We start from the raw sequence: 17625 nt of genomic DNA, 5'->3' as shown, positions 1-17625 counted from the left end.
AAACTGCTCCCAATGCTCCTGGTGTGTTCTGACCAATGCCTTATAAAGCCTCAGCATTACACCCTTGCTGTTATATTCTAGTCCTCTTGAAATGAATGCTAACATTGCATTTGCCTTCCTTACCACTGACTCAGCCAGCAAGTTAACCTTTAGGGAATCCTGCACAAGGACTCCCAAGTCCCTTTGCACCTCTGATTTTTACATTTTTTCCCCATATGAAGGTAGTCTATGTCTTTATTCCTTCTACCAAAATGCATGACCATACACTTCCCTATACTTTATCTACCATATCTTTGTTCATTCTCATTATGTCTAAATCCTTCTGTAGCCCCTCTGCTTCCTCAACGCTACCTGTCCCTCCACCTATCTTTGTATTATCCACAAAGCCATCAATTCTGTCATCCAAATCATTGACATATATAATATGGCAAAAAGTGACCCATGCAGAACTAGTCAGTGGCAGCCAACCAAAAACAGCCCCCTTTATTCCTACATTTTGCCTACTGCCAGTCATCCAATCCTCTACGCATGCTAGTATCTTTCCTTTAATGCCATGGGCTCTTATCTTGCTTTGCAGCCTCATGTGCAGCACCTTGTTAATGGCCTTCTGAATATCCAAGTAAACAACATCCATTGATTCTACTATGTCCATCTTGGCTGTTAGTTCCTCAAAGAATTCCAACAGATTTGTCAGGCAAGGAAACCATGCTGACTTCGGCCTATATCATGTGCCTCCAAGAAACACTGAAACCGCATCCTTAATTATGGACACTGTCCAAACTACTGAAGTCAGGTTAACTGACCGATAATTTCCTTTCTTTTGCCTCCCTTCTCAAAGAGTGGAGAGACATTTGCCATTTTCGAGTCCTCCAGAACCATTTCAAAATATAGTGATTCTTGAAAGATCACCACTGATACCTCCATAATCTCTTTAGCTACCTCTTTCAGAACCACTAAGTGTCAGAAGGTGAACACTGGAAATTTAAATGTAACAGTCCAGGAAATGGAAGAGATGTTGGACATCTTATGAATGCCAGTCTTATAGACATGGATGGATAGCTGTAAAGAAAATCTGGTAGAAATTTATACAATGTTGTTGAGTACTGTGGAAAGGTTCAGAAGAACAAATAATATTGCAACACAGCAACATTGTTTAGGACCTTGGTGCTGCAAGGGTAGTAGCAAACTGAAGAAATTTAAACAATGTTTTATGGCGTAAGATGTTTAAAGAACCATTGGAGTTTTATTGTTGCAAATGGGAAAGTTGAGTAGTTGGGCAATGAGTAGGAAAGGAATCGAGTAAGCAGAGGTAGAATGCATTTGATCAGCACCCAAATGACAAACATATTGTTGATATCAAAAACTAGTTCTGTGAAGACATTCATGGGACACTGATTCATGTACCTTCCAAGCATTTAAAGTATAATACACAAATGATTCTGCAGATGCTGGAAATCTTGAGCAATACATAAAATGCTGGATGAACTCAGCAAAGCAGGTACATCAATCATTAATGTGAATGGTTTATTAATAGTAACCACTTGCTGATAACAACACAGTATTGCTTTCACAAGTTGGCCAAGAAGGCATAGGAGAGGAATTCAGCCATTCAGCCCACTGAGTCTGCTCCACTGCTTTCCTCCGATTTATTTCCCCCTCTCAACCACATTCTCCTGCTTTATAGTGTTATACAACTAAGCTCATTCTTGAAAATTGTAAAAGTGCAAATTGCAGAAAGTGGTCATCTGCAGTAAATCTTAAATGCATACATTCTCCCTCTCTTATTTGAGTCATCATCTACAAGACAGCCCATGCATACATGAAATTTATCCAGCAATTCCAATCATGGTCAATTATTCTCTCCAAAACATCTCACCATAAGGAACTCCAATTACAGTGTGGGTTGGAGGTGGGGGAGGTAGAGGATTTAAGTATACAATTGTAAAACATCAAGTAATGAAACACTATTGTTTGTAGTAGTCCTTTATTATTACTGATTTAGACAATTTTTCTTTAAAATTATCTCCTATGGAGATTTTTTTCAATTTTATTAAACTTAATGCTCAATTGGAAAAATTCATGAGTGATATAATATTTTTTAAATCAATTTTTCATACAAAAACACATTAAATAACTTATCAAATACCACAATTGTTAATAAAAATACCACACATTATCTAATCACACTTTACACATTGAATCTTTCAGTGAAAATTTATTAGCCAACTGTATCCAGCTTCCCAAAGTAATTACTTCTTGGCTAGACATAAATTCATTAATGCAAATTTCTTCATTGAGGAACGATTTCTGTAATGTTCATCCCAAGCATCATATGAAGATAACACAGACTGAAGTGCTTTAGCATATCCTGCGCAATCAAGGAGAAATAGGGAGACAAAATTTAGAATAAAATGAAGCATATCTTTGAATTTATCTTGATTATACCTGCTGAAACTGAACCCAAACTGTGCAAAAGGCAAACTTAGAATACCCCACAAATCAATAGTCATCATCTCTAATTTTTTAAAGTTATATGAATTTACTTATTCCCATTTTAAAACATCCCATAAAACCTGTAGGAAAATGAGCATTTCAGCAAGAGGTATTATACAGAACCTAAAAGCTTTAATTGCTAGGAAATGTATGGTACAAGTATCTGAGGAACTAGATGAATTTTAAAGTTTCCAAAAGAACAAACACAATGCTTATTATCTGATGTAATACCTAAAAATGTACATCATTAATAAGTTTCTGAATTCAAGCAAAGTGCAGTATAATTGCAGAAAACTGGATGCTAAAGCCGATCATACAGCCTTAAAGGACACCATAGAGCATTCCACAGAATGACAGCAATTTACCACAGCAGATGTACCTTGCTATCTGTTCGTAAAAGAGATTGCTTTAATTAAGGCTTATTAACTCATGTTAAAAAGTAACATAAAACAAATTGTTTAGCAAAATTATAATCTTGATTACAGAATACATTTTATTAAAACTCAGTAACTGTCAAGAGTGCTGCAAACACTTTAAGCTATGCTTACATCCCCAACAACTCCTTCTGTAGTCCATTTAATATTAAATATCCAATTATTTTAATATGGTCATTAATATTTAGCTTTGTGCTGGTGATTTCATATTATAAATGTTGTGAATTTAATAGGTCCTAGTTAATGTATATTTAAATTCAACCTCATTGTTTATGGCTAATGGCCACTCTATGCAAATTATGTTCCAGATTTTTATCAACATTATTTAGCTTTAAGGTGAGAGGGGAGAAATTTAAAGTAGACTCAAAAATATCCTTATAAGATCCTTCATCAAGACACTTTTGTGTGTGTCACTCTGGATTTCCAACATCTGTAGAATCTCTTGTGTTTAGACCTGGGTGACAAGTTAGTCAATAGAGGGTGGTGAATATTTGAAACAAGCTGTTATAAGAGGTAGTAAAGGTAAAAACTATTTCTATGTTTAAAATGTGGGGTTAGCACGGTAGCATTGGCAGCATAGTAACATAATGGTTAGTGCATCCCTTTACAGTGTCAGCAATCACTGATCAGGGTTCAATACCCACCACTATCTGTAATAAAAAATTTACACAATCTCGCATGACCATGTAGGGTTCCCCCCCCCCCACCGTGTGTTCCGGTCTTCTCCCACATTCTAAAGATGTACAGTTAGGGTTAGTTGTGGGCATACTATGTTGGCACCTCGCACAATCCTCGCTGATTTGATGCAAACAACACATTTCACTACATGTTTTGATGAACAAATGATAAATAAAACAATTTTTTTTAAATTAAAACTACATTTGGACAGGTACTTGGATAAGAAAGGAGTAGAAAGATGAGGGCCTAACAACAGAAAATGTGATTAGCATCAACAGGCATCACATTTGGCATTGACAAAGTAAACTAAAAGGCCCGTTTCTTTCCTTTATGTCTCCATGATTCTGAATTTAATTAATATAATTTAGAATTAGGGATATGGGGTGATTCATAGAGGGAATCCAAATATCACGTAAATAGTGAAAAGGCAGATCCAATCTGATCATTTAATCTTTAAAAAATAAGAATGTCAAAATTTTCTGATAACTTTAACAAACAAATTATATATTGCATATAGAAATTCCTGCAAGTCTATATTGCGCAGAATTGATCAATTTGTCTTGCAACTCTGATCAAATAAATTGAGGCTTTCAATGATCAAGATTTCTTTTGACAACTTACAAAATGCAAATATTTAGAAAACTAGTTCTGTAAGCATTATCATCCAGTTTTAAAAGCATACCTTTGGGGTTTTTGTAGAAGACACAATTATTTGCGCATTTGTCCGGATGCGAATCCCAGAAATCAGATCCACAGCAGCACAGAGGAGGCAAATCGGTATTCCACAATTTAATTTTTTCCATCATCTGTGCTCTTAAAGCTTCTATATATCTGCAAAAAAAAGTGGCATAAAACCCATTTAGCAGCAAATCACACAGCCATTATGAATCATTATATGGATATAATTGACAAATCAAATTTGCTTAAATTTAATCCCATCAATTTTTGCTTCAAAACTACATTTTCTATTCTGCCATCGTGATTTGATTTATTCAAGGCCAATGAACAGTCTTAAACAGATGAGCATTGCTTCTCAGCAACCTAATTTTAAAACAGTTTATCATATCAGCATGGGGTTGAAAAAAAGCTGAAGTTGCAAACTAAAGTAAACACAAATCACCAAATTTTAGTATAAAATTTATATTGGGTGAAGAGTCACCAATGAAGATTATTTTATTTCTTCTATGTGACAGACCAGTTTTGAATGTTATTTTTCCATTGAGATTCCTTAAAAACTTACACTCTTAATTTCACCCACTTTTAGATTTTTAAACCACTAACATATTAATTGAAGACTCTTTCCAACATCCTGCATCCCACAGCATGCTTTGCAAGCATAGCATTTCACAATTCTAAAACAACTAGGTAGGTTTGTGACAAACTTGAAAGTGTTTGAGTTGCTCAGTAAATTGTGATGTGATTAAAATGTGAGCTTTATTCCACAGCAGTTAACATGAATTCATTCACATTGGGCAGTACAATAGTGTGGCGGCTTGCGTAACACTATTACGCCATCAACGACCCAGATTCAATTTTTACTACTGTCTGCAGGAGTTTGTACAACTACATGGGTTTCCTCACTCCAGTCTCCTCCTCCCACATTGCAAAGACGTAAGCGTTAGTAGGTTAAATGTTACATGGGTGTAATTGGGCAGTGCAGGTTTGTTGAGCCAGAAGAATCTGTTACCTTGCTATATATGTAAACTAAACATTACCCCGAGACAAAGGCAAGTTCCAAATACTTATTGGTTGAATAGTAAACATAATGCTTCTTATTGATTCCCCAGGTCTATCAGGTTCATATCATCAACATCACAGATATATCAAAACTTCAGAAATTGAATACATGTTAAATGGTAAGAATTTGTTGTACTTAGTAGGGACTCCAATGAATTTCAAGTTCAATTACATGCTGTGCACCTTAGTATAGCAAAGCTGTGTTTCAACACTCATTTTTTACACTTACATTACCTCTTCAACATTGTTTGTATCTGTATTTACCAGTAGGGCCTAATATTAGGCTAATTTTAATGAGCTTCATGCCTTTCTTCCTTATCAAGAAGCTCAATTTTAGAAGAGAAAGGGATAGCTTCCTTGCTTGGCTAACTCTTGTTGCTGTTCTACAATATTGCAGAGAAAGATAAAGGGTTGGAGAGATGTCACAGCCTAGCCCGAGTTCAGTTAGCACTGGGATTTAATTTGTGGTGGATCTTTTGGTTAGTAATCACAGCTTTCAAATCAGAAGACAAATGGAGATGAATTTCTAAGAGCAATCAAGTTTAAGGTTCACCATAATCTCTCTCAGCTGACGGGTTGAGGAAGGCCAAGTGATATTGTTCCTTTCATTATCAGAATCAGAATCAGAATCAAACTTTAATCGCCAAGTACCTATGCACATACAAGGAATTTACTTCCGGCAGATGTTGTCTCTCTGCTCATAACAATAATAATGATAAATATAAATGAAAATATAGATTATACATACAGGTAGTGCAATCCAAGTAATAGTTAGCCGACAGTTAACCGGCAGTTAACTGTTCAGCAAAGTGACCGCAGTAGGGAAAAAACTTCTCCAGTGCCTATTAGTCTTAGTCTGGAGGGATCTGAAGCGCCTACCAGACGGATGCAGATCAAACAGTCCGTGCGCAGGATGGGAGGAGTCCTTTATGATGTTCCCCGCCCTCTTCTTCAACCTGGAAGAGTACAGGTCCACAATAGAGGGCAGGGAGGCTCCAATGATGCGCTCGGCAGTCCTCACTGTGCGCTGTAGTCTGGTTCTATCCTGCTTGGTGGCGGCTCCAAACCACACAATGATGGAGGTGCGCAGGACAGACTCAATGACTGCAGTGTAGAACTGCAGCAGCAATTCCTGAGGCAGACCGTATTTCCTCAAGAGCCGCAGGAAATACATCCGCTGCTGGGCCTTCTTCAGGATGGAGCTGATGTTCTGCTCCCACTTCAGATCCTGAGAGATGGTGGTTCCCAGGAACCTGAAGTTCTCCACGGTGGACACAGGACTGCTGAGGACTGTGAGGGGAGACATTGCGGGGGGATGTCTCCTGAAATCCACTATCATCTCCTTTGTCTTGAGCGTGTTCAGCTCCAGATTGTTCCGACTGCACCAGAGTGCCAGTTGGTCCACCTGCTGTCGATATGCAGACTCATCACTATTCTGGATGAGTCCGATGACGGTAGTGTCGTCTGCAAACTTCAAAAGCTTCACATAGGGGTTGGAGGAGGTGCAGTCATTGGTGTAGAGGGAGAACAGCAGTGGAGAGAGGACACACCCCTGGGGAGCGCCGGTGTTGGTGATTCGAATATCCGAGGTGACCTGTCCCATCCTTACCTGCTGACTTCTGTTGGTCAGGAAGCTGTAAATCCAATCGCAGAGGTCAGGTGGCACAGTAAGGTGAGACAATTTGGAGCAGAGGGTATGAGGGACAATGGTGTTAAACGCCGAACTGAAATCCACAAACAGCATCCGAGCATAGGTCCCAGGACGATCCAGATGTTGCAGGATATAGTGCAGTCCCAGGTTGACTGCATCGTCTACTGACCTATTTGCCCGGTAGGCAAACTGCAGGGGATCCAGCAGGCTGCTGGTGAGGGTCTTCAGGTGGTTCAACACCAAGCGTTCAAAGGATTTCATGTCTACAGATGTCAGTGCGACAGGTCTGCAGTCATTCAGTCCTGTGATGGTGGGTTTCTTGGGGACCGGGATGATGGTAGAGCGCTTGAAGCAAGTCGGAACCTCACTCAGCTCCAGAGATCTGTTAAAGAGCTGAGTGAAGATGGGAGCCAGCTGATCAGCACAGGCTCGTAGACAGGAGGGGGAAACCCCATCTGAGCCTGGAGATTTTCGGGTCTTAAGTCGCTGGAACAGTCGACATACTTCTCCTTCGCTGATTCAAAGCTGTGATCCAGGGGGGCTGGGCAGAGATGGTGGGGAGGTGATTGCAGTGATTGGGGGATGAGTGCCAGTGAGTGATGGTCGAGGGAAGGCAGGAAGAGAGACCGAAGAGGGGGGAGGGACAGGTGTAAGATGGACCCTCTCAAATCTACAGTAAAAGGTATTAGGGTCGTCAGCCAAAGCTTTGTTAACCTCAGCAGGGGGGGCAGGGCGTCTCCTGTAGCCAATGACCTCCTGCAGGACTCTCCACACAGACAATGAGTCGTTAGCTGAGAAATTATTCCTCAACTTTTCCGAGTAGAACCGCTTGGTCACTCTGATTTCTCTGGTCAGTGCATTTCTGGCCAGCCTGTACAGGGCCCTATTCCCACTCCTGTGGGCGTCCTCCTTAGCTTGGCGAAGATGTCTAAGTTTGGGGGTAAACCATGGCTTATTGTTGGCGAAGGTCCGGAAAGTTTTTGTGGGTACACATGCATCCTCACAAAAACTGATGTAGGATGTCACAGTATCTGTCAGTTCATGTATATTGGTGGCTGCAGCTTCAAAGACACCCCAGTCAGTGGTGTCAAAACAGTCCTGAAGTTGCTGCTTCACCTCACTGGTCCATTTCTTCACTGTCCTCACCACAGGCTTAGCAGATTTAAGTCTCTGCCTATAGGCTGGGATGAGGTAGATCAGACAGTGGTCAAAGAGTCCTAAGGCTGCACGGGGAATAGAACGGTAAGCATTATTTAGGATAGCATAACAGTGGTCCAGAGTGTTACTGTCCCTGGTGGGGCAGTTAACGTGTTGTCTGTATTTCGGGAGTTCGTAATTCAGTTTAGCTCTGTTGAAATCTCCTAGGATCATCAACAGCGAATCTGTGTGTTCCCGTTCTAAAAGCATAATATGATCAGCCAGCCGCCGAACGGCCTCGCTCACGTTGGCCTGAGGTGGAACATAAACACCGACAAGGATAAATGAGGAAAACTCTCGTGGAGAATAGAAAGGCTTACAGTTCAGAACGAGAAACTCCAGGTTCGGGTCGCAGTGTCTGTGAAGAACCTTAACGTCAGTGCACCAGCCTTCATGGATGTAAAAGCAGATTCCACCACCCCTTGATTTCCCCGATAACTCCGTGACACGGTCCGCTCGCAGCAGCTGGTAGCGGGCGACGTGCAGACCTCCATCCGGAACGGAATCACCGAACCACGTTTCAGTGAAACAAAGAGCAGCAGAATTCGCAAAGTCTCTGCTGGTTCTGGTCAGAAGAAGCAGCTCGTCCATCTTATTAGGAAGAGAGCGAACGTTGGCGAGGTGTATCGCTGGGAGCGCGGAGCGGAATCCCCGCAGTCTCAGCTTAACAAGCACACTGGCTCTCTTCCCTTGTTTACGACTCTTCCATAATCCATACAGAACCGCTGCTCCGCCGACCAAGATCTCAGAAAAACTATTCGGGTCAGAGTGGAAAGTTGGAAGGTAGTTGTTAATGATCTGCCTGGTGTTCAGGAGCTCATCCCTGCTCAATATGACTGGATCCACTTGAACAAAAACAATAAAAAGACACAAAAACACACAAAAAGCCAGAGAGCTCGGCACCGAGGCCGCCATCTGCGGCGCCATTATTTTTATCATGTGAAGTAGATCACATCCATAGTACTTTTGAAGAATAAACAGCAGTACTGTTTAGTACACCGGAGGACAATTTAATTGGTGACTGTTATTGAACTGATTAACTAGACACAATGTTCTTAAAATCAGATTGTGTACCTTGTACTCTCTCTATTTCGTTGGCTTTTGTCTTTATCTGCTCTCTTCTGTGTTTCCTCTTCCTTTAAGTGCGCAGTCCTTACACTTTCAGTCACAAATTCTCTTTGATGAGTGTGCTCAATCATCCTTTTCTCTTGTGCCTTTCTTAGTTTCTCTTTTTCTTCCTTAATTCTGGATTTTAAAAAGTAACAGATTCAGATCTGAGGTAAAGACATCTAAAAGCTGTGGGGAGTATATTTGAGCATGAGTAAACAAAGCCAAACAGAATCACTTTGTCACTTTTTCACTCTCTGGTAATACACTCAAGTATTAATAAATTATTAACATAATGAAATGCTGTTCAGGAGGATTTAAACTAATGTGGCAGGGGGATGGGAACAAGTGCAGAGAGACAGAGGGGTGTAAAATGAGGGTAGAAGCAAAAAGTAGTAAGGTGAAAAGTAAAAGTGGCAGGCAGGCAAATCCAGGGCAAAAAGCAAAAAGGGCCACTTTTCAACATAATTGTCTAAGGGCTAAGAGTGTTGTAAAAACAAGCCTGAAGGCTTTGTGTGTCAATGCGAGGAGCATTCGTAACAAGGTGGATGAATTGAATGTGCAGATAGTTATTAATGAATATGATATAGTTGGGATCACAGAGACATAGCTCCAGGGTGACCAAGGATGGGAGCTCAACATCCAGGTATATTCAATATTCAGGAGGGATAGACAGGAAAGAAAAGGAGGTGGGGTAGCATTGCTGGTTAGAGAGGAGATTAACGCAATAGAAAGGAAGGACATTAGCCTGGAGGATGTGGAATCGATATGGATAGAACTGCATAACACTAAGGGGCAGAAAACGCTGGTGGGAGTTGTGTACAGGCCACCTAACAGTAGTAGTGAGGTTGGGGATGGCATTAAACAGGAAATTAGAAATGCGTGCAATAAAGGAACAGTAGTTATAATGGGTGACTTCAATCTACATATAGATTGGGTGAACCAAATTGGTAAGGGTGCTGAGAAAGAGGATTTCTTGGAATGTATGCGGGATGGTTTTCTGAACCAACATGTCGAGGAACCAACTAGAGAACAGGCCATTCTAGATTGGGTATTGAGCAATGAGGAAGGGTTAGTTAGCAATCTTGTCGTGCGAGGCCCCTTGGGTAAGAGTGACCATAATATGGTGGAATTCTTCATTAAGATGGAGAGTGACATAGTTAATTCAGAAACAAAGGCTCTAAACTTAAAGAAGGGTAACTTTGAAGGTATGAGACGTGAATTTGCTAAGATAGACTGGCAAATGATACTTAAAGGGTTGATGGTGGATATGCAATGGCAAGCATTTAAAGATCGCATGGATGAACTACAACAATTGTTCATCCCAGTTTGGCAAAAGAATAAACCAGGGAAGGTAGTGCACCCGTGGCTGACAAAGGAAATTAGGGATAGTATCAAGTCCAAAGAAGAAACATATAAATTAGCAAAAAAAAAGCGGCACACCTGAGGACTGGGAGAAATTCAGAGACCAGCAGAGGAAGACAAAGGGCTTAATTAGGAAAGGGAAAAAAGATTATGAGAGAAAGCTGGCAGGGAACATAAAAACTGACTGTAAAAGCTTTTATAGATACGTGAAAAGAAAAAGATTGGTCAAGACAAATGTAGGTCCTTTACAGTCAGAAACAGGTGAATTGATCATAGGAACAAAGACATGGCAGACCAATTGAATAACTACTTTGGCTCTGTCTTCACTAAGGAGGACATAAATAATCTTCCGGAAATAGTAAGGGACCAAGGGTCTAGTGAGATGGAGGAACTGAGGGAAATACATGTTAGTAGGGAAGTGGTGTTAGGTAAATTGAAGGGATTAAAGGCAGATAAATCCCCAGGGCCAGATGGTCTGCATCCCAGAGTGCTTAAGGAAGTAGCCCAAGAAATAGTGGATGCATTAGTGATAACTTTTCAAAATTCCTTAGATTCTGGATTAGTTCCTGAGGATTGGAGGGTGGCTAATGTAACCCCACTTTTTAAAAAAGGAGGGAGAGAGAAACCGGGGAATTATAGACCGGTTAGTCTGACATTGGTGGTGGGGAAAATGCTAGTCGGTTATCAAAGATGTGATAACAGCACATTTGGAAAGAGGTGAAATCATCGGACAAAGTCAGCATGGATTTGTGAAAGGAAAATCATGTCTGACGAATCTTATAGAATTTTTTGAAGATGTAACTAGTAAAGTGGATAGGGGAGAGCCAGTGGATGTGGTATATTTAGATTTTCAAAAGGCTTTTGACAAGGTCCCACACAGGAGATTAATGTGCAAACTTAAAGCACACGGTATTGGGGGTATGGTATTGATGTGGATAGAGAATTGGTTGGCAGACAGGAAGCAAAGAGTGGGAGTAAACGGGACCTTTTCAGAATGGCAGGCAGTGACTAGTGGGGTACCGCAAGGCTCAGTGCTGGGACCCCAGTTGTTTACAATATATATTAATGATTTAGACGAGGGAATTAAATGCAGCATCTCCAAGTTTGTGGATGACACGAAGCTGGGCGGCGGTGTTAGCTGTGAGGAGGATGCTAAGAGGATGCAGGGTGACTTGGATAGGTTAGGTGAGTGGGCAAATTCATGGCAGATGTAATTTAATGTGGATAAATGTGAGGTTATCCACTTTGGTTGCAAGAACAGGAAAACAGATTATTAACTGAACAGTGGCCAATTAGGAAAAGGGGAGATGCAACGAGACCTGGGTGTCATTGTACACCAGTCATTGAAGGTGGGCATGCAGGTATAGCAGGCAGTGAAAAAGGCAAATGGTATGTTGGCATTCATAGTAAAAGGATTTGAGTACAGGAGCAGGGAGGTTCTACTGCAGTTGTACAAGGCCTTGGTGAGACCGCACCTAGAATATTGTGTGCACTTTTGGTCCCCTAATCTGAGGAAAGACATTCTTGCCATAGAGGGAGTACAAAGAAGGTTCACCAGATTGATTCCTGGGATGGCAGGACTTTCATATGAAGGAAGACTGGATCGTCTAGGCTTATACTCACTGGAATTTAGAAGATTGAGGGGGGATCTTATTGAAACGTATAAAATTCTAAAGGGATTGGACAGGCTAGATGCAGGAAGATTGTTTCCGATGTTGGGGAAGTCCAGAACAAGGGGTCACAGTTTATGGATAAAGGGGAAGCCTTTTCGGACCGAGATGAGGAAAAACTTCTTCACACAGAGAGTGGTGAATCTGTGGAATTCTCTGCCACAGGAAACAGTTGAGGCCAGTTCATTGGCTACATTTAAGAGGAAGTTAGATATGGCCCTTGTGACTAAAGGGATCGGGGGTATGGAGAGAAAGCAGGTACAGGGTTTTGAGTTGGATGATCAGCCATGATCATACTGAATGGTGGTGCAGGCTCGAAGGGCCGAATGGCCTACTCCTGCACCTATTTTCTCTGTTTCTATGTTTACTTTTTGCCCAAAGCTGCTCCTGACAAATAAATTCCCATAGAATATAATTCATCGGATTTCAAATATTACATGCTCATTAACAATTATTTTTAAGAGCCAATTTTTCTGTGGTGAAATTCTCAGAATAAAAACAGGAAAACAAGTGGATTCTGTTTTCCGACTTGAAGCAGCAATTAATCTGTTGAGATCTCAATGGCCACATGTGTTCCGGCAGTTATTGCTGCTATCTCAGTTCCAGCATCCCTGGTATGATCCTAACCTTGAGGGTTGTCCATATGGACTTCCAATGTTTACCTTGTGACTGTGGTTTCCCCAAAGTGCTCTGGTTTCCTCCTATATCCCAAACATAAGCAGATTAATTAGCTAATTTACATTACTCCCGACTCTAAGATGATGTCAAAATTACACATGGGGAGTTGATGGTGATTGTAAGAAAAAATAAGTGCAGGGAGTTGAAGGAAATAGGGTGATGGAAAAGGGATTTTGTTCTGTGAGGAGCCAGCACATATCAAAGGGCTATCAGACCTCCTTTTATGTTATTCTAAGTGCAAGATAACATATATCACTCACTTTGCTATTCTCTTCAAATGTTGTTGTTGGCGTTGTTGTTCTTTCACCTGCTCTCGTTCAATATCCATGAAGAGGCGACGATACATCATATACTGGCTACCACGCTGGGGAACATAGGTCAAAGTGTTACTCTTGCACTTTGTGGAGCACTAATTATTTTCTGACTACCGTATCCAAGGAAAACAGACCCCTCTCCGAAACTGCAATTTAATTTTGAGTTCTTGGACCATTTTCGTATTTGATAGCATCTATAGCACTGAGATGGCTCAAAGTTCATTAAAAGGCTCACCACTTTGTTCAAATGTGTTGATGCCACAACCAAGAAAGCTCATCAATGCCATTACTTCCTCAGGAGGCTAAAAATTTGGCATGCTCCCATTAATCCTTACCAATTTTGGTTGATGCTTCACAGAAAGCATTCTATCTGGATGCCAACAGTTTGTTATGGCAACTACTCTGCATGTGACCACAAGAAACTGCAGGGAGTTGTGGGCACAGCTCAGCAAATCACCAGTTTCCCCTCTATGGACTCTGTCTATGCTTCTCACAGTAGAACAAAGAAATACAACAAAATTAATGAAAAACTACACATGAACAAAACTGACAATGTGCAAAAGACAAACTGTGCAAATACAAACAAGCTACTGAACTCCCTGCCACCACCCAGGTTTCATCACATATGAAGCACCAGTAGTGTTAAATTGTAACTTGTGTCATAAATGCACATTAGTTAATTTATTTGTGGTAATATTACTTTGTGTTGTGCTTGTGAGTTATATGTACTGTGATGTGCACCTTGGTCCAGAGGAATGTTGTTTCATTTGGCGGTGTAAATGTGTACAATTCAATGACAATAAATTGAACTTGAATTTATGGTCTGTAAGTGAGGAAACTGAGGATCCAGTTGCACAAAAGGTATCAAAGGCTAGGTCTTGGAGCTTATTGATTAGTTTTGAGGGGATGATAGTGTTGAATGCTGAGCTATAGTCAATGAAGAGCATCCTGATGTATGCATCTTCACTGTCCAGATGTTTCAGGGCTGAGTGAAGAACCATATCCACTGTTGACCTGATGTGACAGTAGACATATTGGAGTGGATCCATATGTATCAAATGAGTCATGAAAAGAAATATTATTTGACTTAATAATATGTTAGAGCTGCATGTACTTCAGTTGACTTTTAGGAAAATAGATGCTGTAGTAAGCAATTTGACACCTTAAACCTATTCGTATCCTTATTCATAGCAATTTTAAAACTTGAGGTGTGATTAACATTTCCTAAATATTCCCCCACAGATAAGACACCTAGCTCATTTCCAAAGGCTCCTCCTCTATTTTGCTTACCCATATATTGTTTTAAGAAATTCTTGGATGCACCCAACAACACTTAATACTTCTTACATTAAAATACACACATCAACCCTTTTGACCCATCATGTATATTACCTTGCTCCTACCTGGCTTTCCTTATCAACTGGTCATGACACCTACCTGCCCTTAAATCCCTCTACTTTCTAACCAGGTGTTCCTGTTTGGTTATATATTTGAGAAACACTAATTGTCCACACAGGCATTTACAGTTTAGATCACTGGAAAACAATGAGAAAATGGAACTGTGACATTGGTCTGACTCTGGGATCATTGGCATTAGATGGAGTAGCTATACCAACATCTAAACTCAAATGAGCTAACTGAAATAAAACAGCATTTGGGAGGAAGAAGCAGAGTTACTAATGCAAGTTGATGACCCTGAATTAGGATTAGATAAAGTTAACAAACAAATACATTTTACTTAACATAGTGTAGGATGGAAAAGAGACTCAAAGCGTATGTGATTGGAGGGAGATGAAGACAGACTAAATGACAAAAGGTGGTAGTGTTAGCTGAAAGAGTATGGTGAAGACTTGATAATTGCAAATAGATAGGGAAATAGTGAGTCCTGATGAAGGGCCTCAGCCTGAAATGGTGACTGTTCATTTCCCTCCATAGATACTGCTGACCTGCAGATTTCCTCCAGAATTTTGTGTATGTTGTTCTGGAATTCCTGCTTCTGCAGAATTGCTTGTATTTATGAGATTGGGAAATCATGTACAAAGCGAGTCTGGTAATCAGGCAAATATAGAAGATGAACAAGGATAACACAGTGGAAAAACATGTAATGTTGCTACATTCAAGCTCCATTGATCTGAGTTCAACCTGACCTCTGTTCCTGTTTATTTTAAAGATGCAATCTGTTCTTATGAACATGTTGACTCCCCCAGATGCTGAATATTCCTCCCACATTACTAAAAGATGCTAGTTGGGAAGTTTCAATGATTACTGTAAATTACCTTAGCGTAGACGTATGTTAGGAGAATCAGGGTAAAGATGATGGGCTTTGGAAAGTCTAGTACAGGTATACGAGTGTTAGATTAGGCTTTTGATGCAAATGTTGAGTCAGCACAGATCTGACAGCCAAGTGGCTCCTCCTATATCACAAGAAAATATGAAAATGGCGAGAAAGAAAAAAAACTGAAACACAAAACACTGCAGTTGCAGGAAAGAGAAAAGAGAATGATGGAAGGGTCCAGCAACATCTGCGGGAACAGAAAAACTGAGTTAATGGCCTTCCATTAGAACTGGCTAGTTCAGACACAACTGGTTTTCTGAAAGTGTTAATTTTAATGCTGGGACTGGGGGCTGTAACATGCCTAATATGAAGCTAGTTTCTGGAGTTTTAATGGGATTTTCAGTTGAAATTCTGAATTTTCCATGTTTAGGAGCAGCAGGCAAGTAATTAGAAAACATACAAAGTAAATAATCAGATTCTTGATTCCCTACCACTCATCATCACAAAATAAAGCTAGTCTTCTTCCATTAACAAAAGTCAATGAGATGGTCAAAGAACATCTGTGAGTCAATTTGCTGATCTCATTTTAAAGAAAGAACAAACCTGTTTTTTACTCTCTTCCTGGTCCACACCAGGTCGCAGAATGAGTGTTGCCTTGTAGTCAGTACTAAATCCGAGGGAGGAACCCGTGGGGTAAGGCTCACGATAAAGTCTGCTACAAGGCTGGAATATATTAAAGAATTAGATAAGAGTCCCCATTACTTAAAGTTTTAAACAATTTCTTAAACTATGCACATTTAATGCTGTACAAGTACTCTATTATGCTGATCCCACTCGACTTATATAATTTTTTTTACTTTATCACAATACCTAACATTTGAAATTAATTCAAAACTCTAATATTGTTTAGTCTTGGTTCCCATCCACTAACACTATAGACCTACAATACATTATCTCAAACAATACTCAAACTTCACTTTTTTGGGGGTTAGTTTTCAATCTTCCAAACCTCTCTTCCATCACCATACTTTTCACCTCTGTCCTCATGATCACTCCAACTTACAAAATTCTCCAGCCCACTTCTCCTTACTCTCTAGATCAATCACTTACTTGACTTATACTCTTTTTGCCTCTTTTGAGATTTCATACTGACATCCCACGACAACAACTCAGTTCTATTCTGTCAACATTCACACCCAACACACCCATGAGATAACAAATTTTACTTTTAAAACAGCAAATACTGGAGATATACAGTAGATCAGGTAGCATCTTTGGGAAGGGGCAAGGTGAACTTAAATCTCCTTTCTGCATTACTTGCCTCCTTTCATCTTGACATCTGCCACTAGAGCATAGGCTCAGTTACAGATAAACCTGATGTGAATATTGTTAATACAGGATCAGCATCAAGACTTTCATATACCTGACTGAAGGACAAAAACATAACACTGTTACTGACGCCTTCCTGTCCTTCCACTACTTGCCCAGTTCAGACTGGTGCACTGGTGGTATGGGTGATCATCAAATGAATGGCATCATCTGCTTGCCATCTCCATCTCCTTGCCTATCAGAACTCTAAGGATTTAAGGTAATCAGTGACAACTCGGCAGCTAATGTGAAAACTTGTTTTTGTGTGGGCAAAATATTCCCACAACTGGCAAGCATACTTGATGCCAGAGTAACGTAGGGCAGTCCAAATGGATGGATGGGCCTACTCCAAACACACCAATTTAATTTGTACGCCTCTAAATGACAGGTGAAAAGTGAAGTTTTGTGGTTATGTTTGGTTTAAGCTGATAAGGAGTTTGTCAGCCTTGCTGAAGCAGCTGTTACAAGACCATAACATACAAGAGCAGAATTAGGCTATTTGGCCCATCGAGTCTGCTCCACCATTTCATCATGGCTGATCCATTTCCCTATTTGCAATTTCCCAGTCCTGCGGAACCATGTCAGAATCAACTGATTCCTGGAAGGTCATACTAATGCCTCCACAATCTCTTTGGCCACCTCTTTCAGAACCCTGGGG

At 40.4% G+C, this 17625-nt stretch overlaps 1 protein-coding gene across 2 annotated transcripts in view; it reads right to left on the bottom strand.

Moving 5' to 3' along the window:
• Positions 1 to 2201: 2201 nt before the first annotated feature.
• The window catches only part of ccdc15 (coiled-coil domain containing 15), a 65287-nt gene continuing 49863 nt past the window's right edge, over positions 2202 to 17625 (bottom strand). For both annotated transcript variants that reach the window (XM_073029715.1, XM_073029716.1), the window contains 5 exons: positions 16203 to 16322; positions 13271 to 13374; positions 9265 to 9435; positions 4288 to 4436; positions 2202 to 2368 (listed from right to left, as the gene is read on the bottom strand). In XM_073029715.1, the coding sequence (XP_072885816.1) occupies positions 2250 to 2368; positions 4288 to 4436; positions 9265 to 9435; positions 13271 to 13374; positions 16203 to 16322 (663 nt within the window). In that variant the 3' untranslated portion in view covers positions 2202 to 2249. The remainder of the gene's footprint in view (positions 2369 to 4287; positions 4437 to 9264; positions 9436 to 13270; positions 13375 to 16202; positions 16323 to 17625) is intronic.

Source organism: Hemitrygon akajei, chromosome 26, assembly GCF_048418815.1.
Source record: "Hemitrygon akajei chromosome 26, sHemAka1.3, whole genome shotgun sequence".
In the NCBI taxonomy this organism is placed as follows: Eukaryota; Metazoa; Chordata; class Chondrichthyes; order Myliobatiformes; family Dasyatidae; genus Hemitrygon; species Hemitrygon akajei.
The sequence above is the reverse complement of the archived record's forward strand: the minus strand, read 5'-3'. Positions and strand labels throughout refer to the sequence as shown.